Here is a 12,212-nt window from a genome sequence, read left to right as displayed (position 1 = left end):
TTTTATAAAATCTAACGAGGGATCTCTGTTGTAATATCTTGTTTGAATTTTGTTGTTATTTTGTTATGATTTATCTATTCCAGATTCCTCTGCCTGAGAAACCTGACACCGAAGATGAAGTTGTGCTGAAGAAGTGGAAGTGGAAGCTGAAATCAGTTAAGAAGGAAAATAGTGAGAGACATTCTCAACGATGTGATGTAGAACTGAAACTTGCTGTAAGAAATTCTTTACTATTATTTCTACCTAATTCATTCCATGCATGTATAAACTCCATGAATATATGATTCTAAATATTTTCTTTTTGCCTTCAATGGAATCAGGTCGGCAGAAAATTGAAGGATGAAGAAGGCTTCTATTATCCGCATAATCTTGACTTTAGAGGCCGTGCTTATCCCATGCATCCTTATTTGAATCATCTTGGTTCAGATCTATGCCGCGGAATTTTGGAGTTTGCGGAGGGTCGCCCACTTGGTAAATCCGGCTTGCGATGGTTGAAGATACATCTTGCAAATCTGTATGCTGGTGGTGTGGATAAGTTATCCTATGAGGGCCGGATAGCGTTTACGGAAAATCATTTGGAGGATATATTCGACTCTGCAGATAGGCCTCTTGAAGGTAGGCGGTGGTGGCTCGGTGCTGAAGATCCTTTCCAGTGTTTGGCGGTTTGTATTAATCTTGCTGAAGCATTAAGAAGCTCATCTCCGGAGACTACAATCTCTCACATGCCTGTTCATCAGGTTGTTTGGACACTGTAGATAAGTTCCCTGTTTTTTTCCCCCCTCTTTTTGACATTTCAAGTTATCTTTACTTAAAGAAAATGTAGTTTTGTTCATCGTTAATGCTGATAAGTTCTCTTGAAGTTCTAGTTTTTGATTAATGGAAGATAATGATGTGTGGATAAGTGCATATTGTTTGTTTTTGGTAAAACTACAGATGAATGCATTTTGTTTGTCAGGCCTAGTGATGCTTAAGTGCTACGACCTTTAATTTTTTTTTTTTTTAATTTTTAACTGATTGTCATAGTGCAATGGTAATATCTCTATGGCTGTATGGTGCTGGGCTATTTGGGTATCCACGTAGTGCAATGGGTAACTCTGTTTTTGATTTGTCAAAAGTTGAACCAAGGGAAAGGGTTAGAAAAAGGAAAAAAAGAAAACTGAAGTGGTAAATATCAAGAATAATTGGTCTGTTGGTCTCCGGGTTAAGCAGTTAAGCGTTATATAGTAAGAAGACAAGTATCGTGCATTCTATTTTTCCTTTCTGCACCTGAATTTGTTTTTTTTTCCTGATATAAAAATATACATAAGTTGATGTAAAAGCATAAAATTCTTTGCTGTAGAAGATTTAATTAGCAATATAATACTTCTGCAGGATGGTTCATGCAATGGCCTACAACACTATGCAGCTCTTGGAAGAGACAAGGTCAGGATTTTTTTTTTTTGGAGTTTTACTTTTTAGTTGGAATATATCTTTCTTATGATAATAAATTTGGATTCATTAGCTGACTTCTTTTTAGGAAAATAATCTTATCTGTTAGCTTAGAATATGATTAGATATACAATTAACTAAACAATTTATGATTTTGCTATAACTAATCATATTTAGGCCTTGCAGACTTGCACATATGGAACTCTTCCAGTTTTCCATGTATCATGAATAATTTTATCATTCGTACTAGATGAACATATTAGATTATATGCCAAGTTAATGGGGTTCATTTCTTGTGTCCAATTGAATCACTATATTCAGCTAGGGGCCATTGCGGTGAACTTGGTTGCCGGAGATAAGCCTGCAGATGTTTACTCTGGTATAGCTGCCAGGTGAGAAGTGCCACCTTTTAATATTTGATTGATGATTCTTCATCTGATTGTCACTGCAAAAATTTTGTTACTACATTGAATATCAATCTTTTTAGACAGATTGAGACCACAGTGGGGTTTTTAGTTCAATAGTCCTCTTCTAAAATTTTATTTTAAAAATAAACCTGTTAAAATTTTATTTGTAGATATAGTCTTCTAAAAGCGGTGAATGATTCACCGCTTTTAAAAGCGGTGAACCATTCACCGCTTTCTTTCTTTTTCTTCCTTTTTATTATAATTCTATGATGGTAAAAGCGGTGAACGGTTCACCGCTTTTATTATTTTTCTACTGCTAAATAGAAGTTATGAATGCGGTGAATCATTCACCGCATTTAAAGGTCTATTTTTATAATTATTTTTTTAAGAAAACTATTTTTATAATTATAAAAATTGATAGGATTAGTTATAAAAAATATTCGACCACAGTGGACTCTGTTTCTTTACATCTAAGTAGGTTCATAAGTTGGTTATTGTGGAAAGTTCTCGAAATTTTTGAAAATTTTATGAATTAAAAATTTTCTGCTGAAAAGTTGATGTAGATAGTTAAAAAGACATCTGTGTAACAGTTGAATCCTCTATGTTGATTTCCTACAATTTTTGCCTTTTAGGATTTCTCAACTGTTTTTATTACAATCTGCAGAGTGCTTGAAATTATGCAGAGAGATGCACAAAAAGATCCTTCCACTGACCCTAATGCCCTGCGAGCTCGGATTCTAGTTGATCAGGTCGAACTTTCTCTTCTTAATTTCTTTAGGCTTTTTGTTTGTAACTATCTTCTAAAGGCACATTATTGATGTCGTTAAATCATTCTTTATTAATCTTATTTAATACCATCGTAGGTAATCAAAGACATGTTGGCAATCAAAGGACCACACTGCCATGTGCAGATTCAATGTTATTCTATTTTAATGTATTTTAAGGAATACATGCTCAGTAGAACACTAACATTAATAAACCTCGAGGCAACTTATCCATGATAAACATCTGCTTTTATATAATTTTTTACTTACGTAGCAGTAAGAGATTACAATTGAAGGAAAAAAAAACTTTATTGAGATTTAAGTGCAGGTCTTATGCAGCTTGGTCCGAAGTGAGCTGGTCAGGTAGTTTTCATTGAAAAATGCTACTGTAATTCAGCATTATCTGCTTGAATATCAAATCAATCATTCAATTACATCTGCACACTTCCTTGTTGATGTGGTCATCCAATTTATAAAAGGGATTGATATGATTATTCATAGTAGTTCAGTTTACTTTCTATAATGATTCATTGTATTCTCAGCTCTGTTGGGTGAGAATTGCAAGTATTCTTAGTAAAGTACCATCGACTAACAGTTCCCTCGAAATTGCATATTCTTTTATGCATAAGGTCCTCTATAGCTGTTGGGACATCCTAATTATATAAGCAAATTTCCATCTGGTTAATTTGAAATTCTGGGAATTAATATTGTTTTTCAGATTTTGTTCTTATATTTACAAGTGGATAATGTAATTTTTAAATTGGTTGCAGGTGGATAGGAAATTGGTAAAGCAGACTGTCATGACATCTGTGTATGGTGTTACTTATGTTGGGGCCCGTGAACAAATCAAAAGGAGATTAAAGGAACGGGGTGTCATTGCAGATGACACAGAGCTGTTTGGTGCATCATGTTATGCTGCAAAAGTATGCGCCAATGATATTTTTTATTTGGAGATCTTTTTGTCACTACACTAGACAACAATCCACAGGCTAGATTAATTTCAATTGTAATAATAAAATCTATTTTAGAGAATAAATATTTAATAAAGAATTTATTTCTTTTGAAGTGATTTAGTATGAGATATATTGTAATATAATTATACTAATTTTATATTATAAATTTAACCATAAAACTGAAACAGTATAGATTGTTGAATAAATCCTGATTTTAAATTGATGAATAAATCTGAACCAAAAAACTTTTAGATGAAAGAGATTTTGATTATTGTTATAAATATAAAACTGAACAATTCGTAAATCTATATCTTTAAACTTTATATTAGAATAATCTGGATTGTAGGATTCTTTTGAATTATGACTTTAACAGATTAATCTAAATATGTAGAGTACAAATTATAATATGTTCAGATAATCTGGAATCATATAGACCATAAAATTAATCTGGACCTAAGACTTTTAAGCTTTGAATAAATCTAGACCTTAGACTATAAACTTAGAATAAATTTGGCTCGTACCCTTAAAGCTTAGAATAAATATGGACCATAGAGTAGAATAAATCTGGACTTCAGATTTTTAAGTTTGGACTTAGTCTGAACTGTAGAGTTTTAATAGAATAAATTAGGATCTTAGACTGAATTAACAATCTGGACGATACAGTTTCTTGCTTTGGTATTGCACCACGTGGCACAATACCATGAGGAGGAGGCTAATATAAAATATGTGTAAGAATTTTCGTGTAGAAGCTGCCGAGTGTGTTGGTATTATTTGTTTGAGAGAACAATTGTAATCATTTGGCAGGTTACATTGACAGCACTTGGGGAGATGTTCGAAGCTGCACGCAGTATCATGAGCTGGCTTGGAGAATGTGCGAAGGTATGGATTTTCATAACATGAAATCAACCAGTATCTATCATGTAATGTATATTTATGGGTTTTTTCTTTTTTTTCTTTTCTTGGTTGACATTTGAGTCAAATTTTCTTATAGATGATCTACTCGGAGAGCATTTCTTAGTAGAAAATGCACAGATTTTTAAACTATGGTATTAACCTTAAATGTATAGTGAAGTAATGTGAAACCACAGCCGGCGAGCCTTATCTTAACAACAATACAAAAGATTAATGAAGTCACCAGTATATAAGCATTAGCACCAAGTCAGCTTAATGGTGGTGGCTTTTGAATATAAAACTGACCTAGGATGAAATAATGTTGAATATTAAGTTCTCCAATAAATTGAGGAAACAACACAACGTGTAATTCTTGATGAAGAATTTTCTTGACATTGAAAGTTGAATCGTTCTCATAATGTTCAGCATAAGAGTTAAGTTGAAGCATGGAAGTGATGCATGAGGAGTAAGAAGTAAGTACAATTGGACTGTGGAATTCATAAATGATCTAGATTTTTAGTTGCTACAACTTAGGAAATTGACCTTTAGATAATGAAGAGCCTAAACGATCATTTACATAGGTTTCAGTTCAAACTTCAAACATGTTATGCGAACAGAATTGAAAAGTGGTCTGCCACCATATTAGAATTAAGTCGAAAGTTGCATGAAACTCAGTAGTACACTATGAAATTCAGATACCGAAGGTGAAATAAGAACATGAATTGTAAACGGTTACACATGTCTCTTAATAGTAAAAGGGATTTAATATGACGAACTTTGTCTAAAACCAGACAAATGAAATATCAAGAAATTGATCATTAAAGTGTGAGGAAATTAATGATCTATGACATAGCTATTAGTTGAGCATTGGAAGGAATAGATTATGCACTTGAATTATTGTCTTCAAGTTAATTCAGTACTTTGCTTCCTTTGTCATTTATATTGTGACAGTTTCAGCAGCATGCGTACCGCTGGATCACTCCCTTCCTATTAGTATTTTTTCCATTCATATTGAACTAAATTTTTTTTCTTTGATTTTAAAAAGAGGAAAAATTGGAAGAAAAGCCTTCTGTCTTGTATGAGCCCCAAAACCCAATACTATGATTCTAAATGTGATATCATTACCTCAAAGTTCTCCGCAAGTTAGTCTTAATTAAATTGCTACTGGAGAACAATATATTAACAAAGATTTAGTCATATTTGAAAGAATAGAGGGGAAAAGGTGATCTTTGTCATTAGTTCTATTTCAAATGTCTAGCAAGGGTGGCCAAGAGTTTAAGTGCTGTGGCGCGGGGTCGTGTCGGAAACTTGCCCGGCACGGTGCGTGCCGGGCCGTGCCGATGAGTGCCGGTCACAAAAAATATATGTGTGCCGACACGTAATAGCATGAAATATTTATTTTTTTTAGCAACAAAATATGCCAATTATTTATTATATATTTTTATCAAATCTTCTGAACTTTATTGAGAAAAGTACGTACTAATTTGAAGAATAGAGGGTTTTGAGTTGTGTTATTGGCACGGAGGCACGATAAGGTTTTGAGTTGTGTTATTGGCACGGAGGCTGTATCGTGCCCATATTTTGCTTGCACGATGCGGCACAGTGGATATGTCCCGTGCTGATGGGCACTTTAACCCTTGAGGGTGGCACCTTTTTGTTAGCTGTTCCTTTTAATCGGTATCAAGAGTATTTGTCTGTGAGCTCCAATCTCTATATACATTGGACTATGATATACTAAGTTTGTATCTTAACCTGTGAAAAAGCTTCAAAAGAAATGCTTTCTACTTGGTATATCAGCAATACTTTTCTTGGGTAACATATGTTCATGTCACATCTCAACTTAGATATTGAGTGAACAAGAGTAATGCTTTTGAACCAGTGTCTCACTAGGATTCATTTTGTATGACGCTTCATGAACTTTTCGAGAGGCAGAGAGTCATTTAATGATAACTAACTAATCTATTCTTTTCAAACTTCAGACTTCTTGCCCAGTTGTAACATTTCATGTCATAGTTTCAGAAAAATCTCCATTACATATTTCGTGAAAAATATGGTCGGTCCCTGACCACTGCTTTCCTCATCCTATCTATTGACTATTGCATTTATTTAGTATATGTTGAATTGATTATTGTTCAAGTGAGGGGTTCACGTGATGCAAATAATGATTGAACTAGCTATCCATATCCTTGTATTTTGAATGCAAATTACTTCAACATCATTATTTAGAGCACCTGTTTGTGAAGTGCGGCCAAAATTGTTCTATCCCCAGTAGAAACTTTAATCTCTGATTTTCTGGAAATTTAATGATCAGCTGATCATGATTTCATTCACTAACATTGGTGCTTTCCACTTTTTGGCAGATAATTGCCTCAGAAAATCAACCTGTGAGGTGGACTACCCCTCTTGGTCTTCCTGTTGTTCAACCATACCGCAAGTTGGGACGACATCTAGTACGTACTTTGAGTGCCTTTTCTCACTTGCATAACGTGCTGCTGTCCAAAGATATTGCTTACAGAGAATGCATCGCGATATTTTCTCTCTACATTTGTCTTACATGTTGATAAATTGGTTTTCTAGATCAAAACATCTCTTCAAGTTCTGACATTACAACGGGAAACTGACAAGGTCAGTTATCAGCTTCTTAGAATTTAATCTCACCTAGAGAGCTGTATGTTTTAGTATTTAAATTTAGAGATATTTACATATATTCTCTGCAAAGTATTTATTTTCATATATCCCTGCAAATTTCACTTTTCTTATGTCCTTCAAAAATTAACCCTCTTTATACAGCTGACAATGTCATGCCCTGGGCTAAGCAGAAGCCCCCGTGTGTGTCAACAAATCCGCCGTATGCACGGGGACGCACCCTGCACATAAGAAGCATCCAAAAACAACCTGTCAGCTACCAACAACCCTAGGAGTCCACGAAGTAGAAAGCAGTTCCTAGGAGTCTACAATTAAACATGTATCAGAATCTGTAAAGAATATAACAAGTATAGCAACATGTACATCCAACATCACCTCATAAAAATGAATTGTATGTACATCATCTGCCAACTACACATCCAAAATAAATAATATACAATGTACTACTGGCCTTAGCAATTCCAGTATACATGCTGCTATACAGATTACAGAATGAATGTCTATTGGTGGCCCTTTAGCTCTTGCACGACCGGGTAGGAGATGTTATCTAACTTGGTTTCCTCATATCTCAATCAGGAGCTGGCATGGAGGGCTCTGAAATAGAAAATCAACAAAAGAAGTGTCACGCCCCGGGGTCTGTCATGCCTCGGGACCCAGCGGAAGCCCGCCCGGTACGTGTCCAGACCCGCCATACGTCTAAAACATATAAGGCGTCTACAAAACTACGATAAATAAAGAGATAATAAAAAGACATTTAGGAGTATCAGAGCATAGTACAATTAGATTCTACAATAGAGAAGTAACTAAAAGGCTAAAATCCACTAAATAAAACCATAAAGTAGTACAATGAACATCCAAAACACAAGTGCTAAAAGTATAACAATGGTGGTCTCTATACATGGATACAGAACCTCTCACTCTCAACTACAAACAAAAAGGAGAGTAAACCGCCTAATAAGCGAAAGAAACGCTCCTCGCTAGTTAGTTAAGCGATCCCCTTGCCGCGATCCCGTGCCTCCACCGGTGTAGAGGGCTCTGAAATAAAATCATAAAACAGAGGGCGTGAGAACTATTAAATAATAGTTCCCAGTAGGCAATTACTGACTTCAGTGCAATGCGCCATTAGGCCCGATACAAGTATGAAATAAACCATAAGCTACTAGCATGAAAGCTTGCTACAACATAATATCTCTACTTAACATGAATTTGCATAAGTAATAAAGCTACTGTAACATGAATGTACATGAGTATGACCAACATAATGTCCATAAGTTAAATAGTAAAATGTCAATGTTTACTAACTTGTCAAATTGTTCATTTATCAATTGGTTCCATTTGTTCCAAATCTCATAGGACCTACCCGTGGGTAGTCCGGCTTGCGCCGTGCCTAATGGCCCCGTGGTAGTCAACATCCCCACTCTAGAAATAAGCCTCCCCCACGACATCCCATTTCGATGCCCAATTCTGCACGGTGCGAGCATATGTCGCGATGGCTGTCTCCGGAGTGCCGGCTTGTGGGGAGCGACCCTCACAAGCATGTGTGAATGAGCACAATGGCAAGTAAGCGTAAAAGTCCGTCTCAAGTATCAAATTATCATGTCTAAACTATGGAATGTAGCAAATCTCTCAATGGCCTATCACTATGTCATCATGTCTAAAACATGGAATATAGTCGATGTCACAATGGCCTATCACTATGTCTCTATGTTGCAGTTTCATAGTTTACTAGTTCGGTGCCCCTTTATGGCACTTTTGTTCACTTTGCCCAACCATGAGTTTAGTGTTCAATAATACATAATTCGAGTCATTTTCATCATAGGAGACATATTTCCAACTTGCAATATAGAATACTTTTCACATGCATGCCTAATACACATATAGCTCTACTATATTGAGTTGAATTTTCACAATACATAACATATGCATTTGAAGTATTCTAAAATTTATAAAAATTCTATCTAGCATGAATATTCATGCATTTCGATGATACGACAAGTATAAACCACATGGGTTTCTTCCCTGTTTCATGAAGTCAAACCCACCGTGACTTCTCGAAACCCTTCGTTTGCGCCGACGAAGGTGTCCACTACTCTCATAGTATCCTAAAGGTAACAAAAGGAGGGATACACGAACGTTACGAACAATCATTTGCTCAAACATTAAGCAACTCAAGCAAAGGTGAAGGAAACTCATCGAATGCGAAGAAAACCCCTCACGATCTCCAAAAGGGAGTTAGATGCCTTCTAATCCAACCTAAACAAAGGTTCTAATAAGATCAATTGGGCTTCAAAACCCTCAAATCCAAAATCCCCATTACTAACCCTAATATGCTCAATCTAGGGTTTCATTTAGTAAAAGCTACTAAAACATGAATCAAGAAGTAGATTAGTCTTACTAACCTTACAAGAGCTCCAAAACAAGGCTCCAAGTAAGCTAGAGTTGAAGATCCTCCCTCCACAAAGCTCCAAACACGAGCTCAAGGCTTCTCCTATGGAGGAAACCCAACAAGAAGCAAGAAAAGCATAGAGGAGGAGATCAAAACTAGCTAAAACCCATCAAAAATGGAGAAGAAATCAAGGGGGGAAGAGCTTACTTTGTTCTCCACTGGTTAGGGCTCAAAAGAACTCCTAAAGGGGCTGGGGTATGTATAAATAGAGCTGCAACAATTGCAAATACAACCCTCAACAAAAACAGCCTTTCTGCAAAGTGTACCGGTACACATCACGCGTATGCGCGAACCCGAGGCTCGGGTTGGCAGAAAAACCCATCTATTCCTGTACAACCATGAGTTGTCACCGGTACACTTTTTGTACCGGTACAACCATCAAGGTGTACCGGTACACTTTCCAGAAAACTGCAACCCGATAGCAGCCTAAGTCCATCGCTTTGGTGACCTTAGCGCTACTTTAAATACTATAATTCTCGGGATACGAGCCATAGGTCGGAACACTATCAACGACCCTCTAGAATATCTGGAAAAACTCAGAACACAGATCAAACACTCGAACCTCGCAATTTGTAAAGGTCCAGTGTGTTACAAGGTCCTTTTTTGATTTAAAAGCATTGCGGAAGCGTTCAAATTTTTTTTTTTTTTTTTGAAAACCTGACCCCTGGGGTATTGTAGATCGGTCACAAATATAGGGAGTCCACTGTTCACACGGACAGAGTCTCCCCTGTATTTGCATGGCGTCGCACAAGTACAAGAGTATAACCAGAATACAACCACAATAAATGAATATACAACATCTAAACATTTATACATTCATACATCATTTGCCATAGATTCACATGCAGAGTTTGAACATAAATCCATAACTATCAGTTGAAATGTTTCCTACCCGGAAACTGGTTTTGAAATACTAATTTATGAAAACCACGAGGAAACCTTCTCAAAACTGTTTCCCATACGGAAACCTTTTCCTTTTTAAAACACGCTACCACGAGGGGTAGAAAACCATTTCCAGTTTACAGAATTATAAATCCTTTATTACGAAATCCCGATTATTCAATTGTAATAACAAAACTGAACCATATAGATGTCTAAGTCATATCAACAGAAATAACGAAGGTAGCAACTAAACTGAACAAACCGGGTCGAAAGCTCTTGCGACCGCTACGAACCTGTCTCACGTCTCGTCTCAACCCTCACTGCCCGCAATATCTGAAAAATGGTGGGAGAGGTGAGAACATGTAAACATGTTTCCCCTCCCAGTGGGTACCGCAAGCCGGCGAAGGCGAGGAGTACTCACCGGATCAAGAAGATATAAATAACAGTATGAGTAAGTGAAATATAGTAGCAACAATAATGAACGAATGAATGCATACATGGATCTCAACACTATAGTATATATGAAAGCACAACTACCGCTACTGTAATGAACAACTGAATGCATACATGGATCTCAACACTATAGTAGCAAGACAACTGTAAGAGAAGAACTATAAGTATACATGCAACAACCGCTACTATAGCTATGTGTGTTAACCAGACGATAGGTCCAAAAATACCCAATCTGAAATCTGTGCTCTGTTGGTCCGCACCGCAGACCTCAAGCTATGCCCTGTAGTGCCCTGTTGGTCCGCACCCAGACCTCAAGCTGTCACTCTAACTACATATAACCCAAGGTAGCCTATGGGCTCACGGGTTGGCACTTGCAACCACTTTTTCGAAAAAGAACACCCTCTTGCGGTGGATTAGACCGCTGGTGTTTGTGAAATGCGAACGAGTCTCGGGCAATCAATGCCGATATGCTCAATGGCCAACTGTCGGCAACCAGTCGACAATCCTGCCTCTCAGGGCTCACCGACCATATAGGTCATCAACTGTAAGGAAGCACAAGAACCGACCACTCAGGTCAATTAGGATGGAGCAACTCAACATCCTCCCAAAAGTATGCAAGTACTGATCAATTGGTCAACTAAAGTATATACGCAAGAACCGATCAACAAGTCACCTGAGTGTATAATCCAGAACTACTGTCAGCCACTAGCCGACAATCCTACCCCTCAGGGTACACCGACCTCAAAGGTCATCAAACGACAAGAGTTACGAACTGATTGACTAGGTCACAAACATATCAAATAGTGGATATGAGTAAAGTATAATCATCCGTCAGCAACTAACGAACAATCCCATCCTTCAGGGTACACCGACCTCAAAGGTCATCGAATGACTGGAGTCATGGAACTGACCGAATATGTCACAGATACGAGATACAAGAACCGACCAACCAGATCACTGATACGAAGTACGAGAATCGACCAACCGGGTTATAAGTATCACATATAGATAAACTACTCTACTCCTACACATAATACTAAGCATGGAAACATCTGAGTAGAGTATAATAGAAACAACGGGGTGCAAAGCTCAATATATAATGCGATAATAGCAACAGGAGAACAGAGGTAGAAGAATATCACCGAGCGTGCATCACTGTACCGACTTCGGATCGAAATACCCACCTGTACAAATACGGTGCCTGTCTCTTGACTGTGGAGGGAGTATCAACCGGACCTTAGAAGGGTCCACCGCGTTAGAGTCTAACCCACAAATAGTGAATACTAAAACCACAACCCCACAATCGAACCCACAGAGATCGGTTTTCCAAAATCGACTACCG

General features: G+C 37.1%; 1 protein-coding gene across 1 annotated transcript in view; it reads left to right on the top strand.

The window, feature by feature from the left end:
• LOC109724898 (DNA-directed RNA polymerase 1B, mitochondrial-like) overlaps positions 1-12,212 on the top strand; it is a gene marked incomplete at its 5' end in the record, with an annotated part of 48,336 nt that overhangs the window by 4,433 nt on the left and 31,691 nt on the right. The window contains 9 exon segments of the mRNA XM_020253878.1: positions 84-215; positions 321-737; positions 1,372-1,422; positions 1,750-1,820; positions 2,500-2,584; positions 3,370-3,522; positions 4,357-4,431; positions 6,804-6,893; positions 7,021-7,068. Coding sequence (XP_020109467.1) covers positions 84-215; positions 321-737; positions 1,372-1,422; positions 1,750-1,820; positions 2,500-2,584; positions 3,370-3,522; positions 4,357-4,431; positions 6,804-6,893; positions 7,021-7,068 — 1,122 coding nt within the window.

The sequence above is a fragment of the Ananas comosus genome, linkage group 19 (genome assembly GCF_001540865.1).
Source record: "Ananas comosus cultivar F153 linkage group 19, ASM154086v1, whole genome shotgun sequence".
NCBI classification, from domain to species: domain Eukaryota; kingdom Viridiplantae; phylum Streptophyta; class Magnoliopsida; order Poales; family Bromeliaceae; genus Ananas; species Ananas comosus.
Note: the sequence above shows the minus strand (reverse complement) of the source record. Positions and strands in the feature narration are given on the sequence as shown.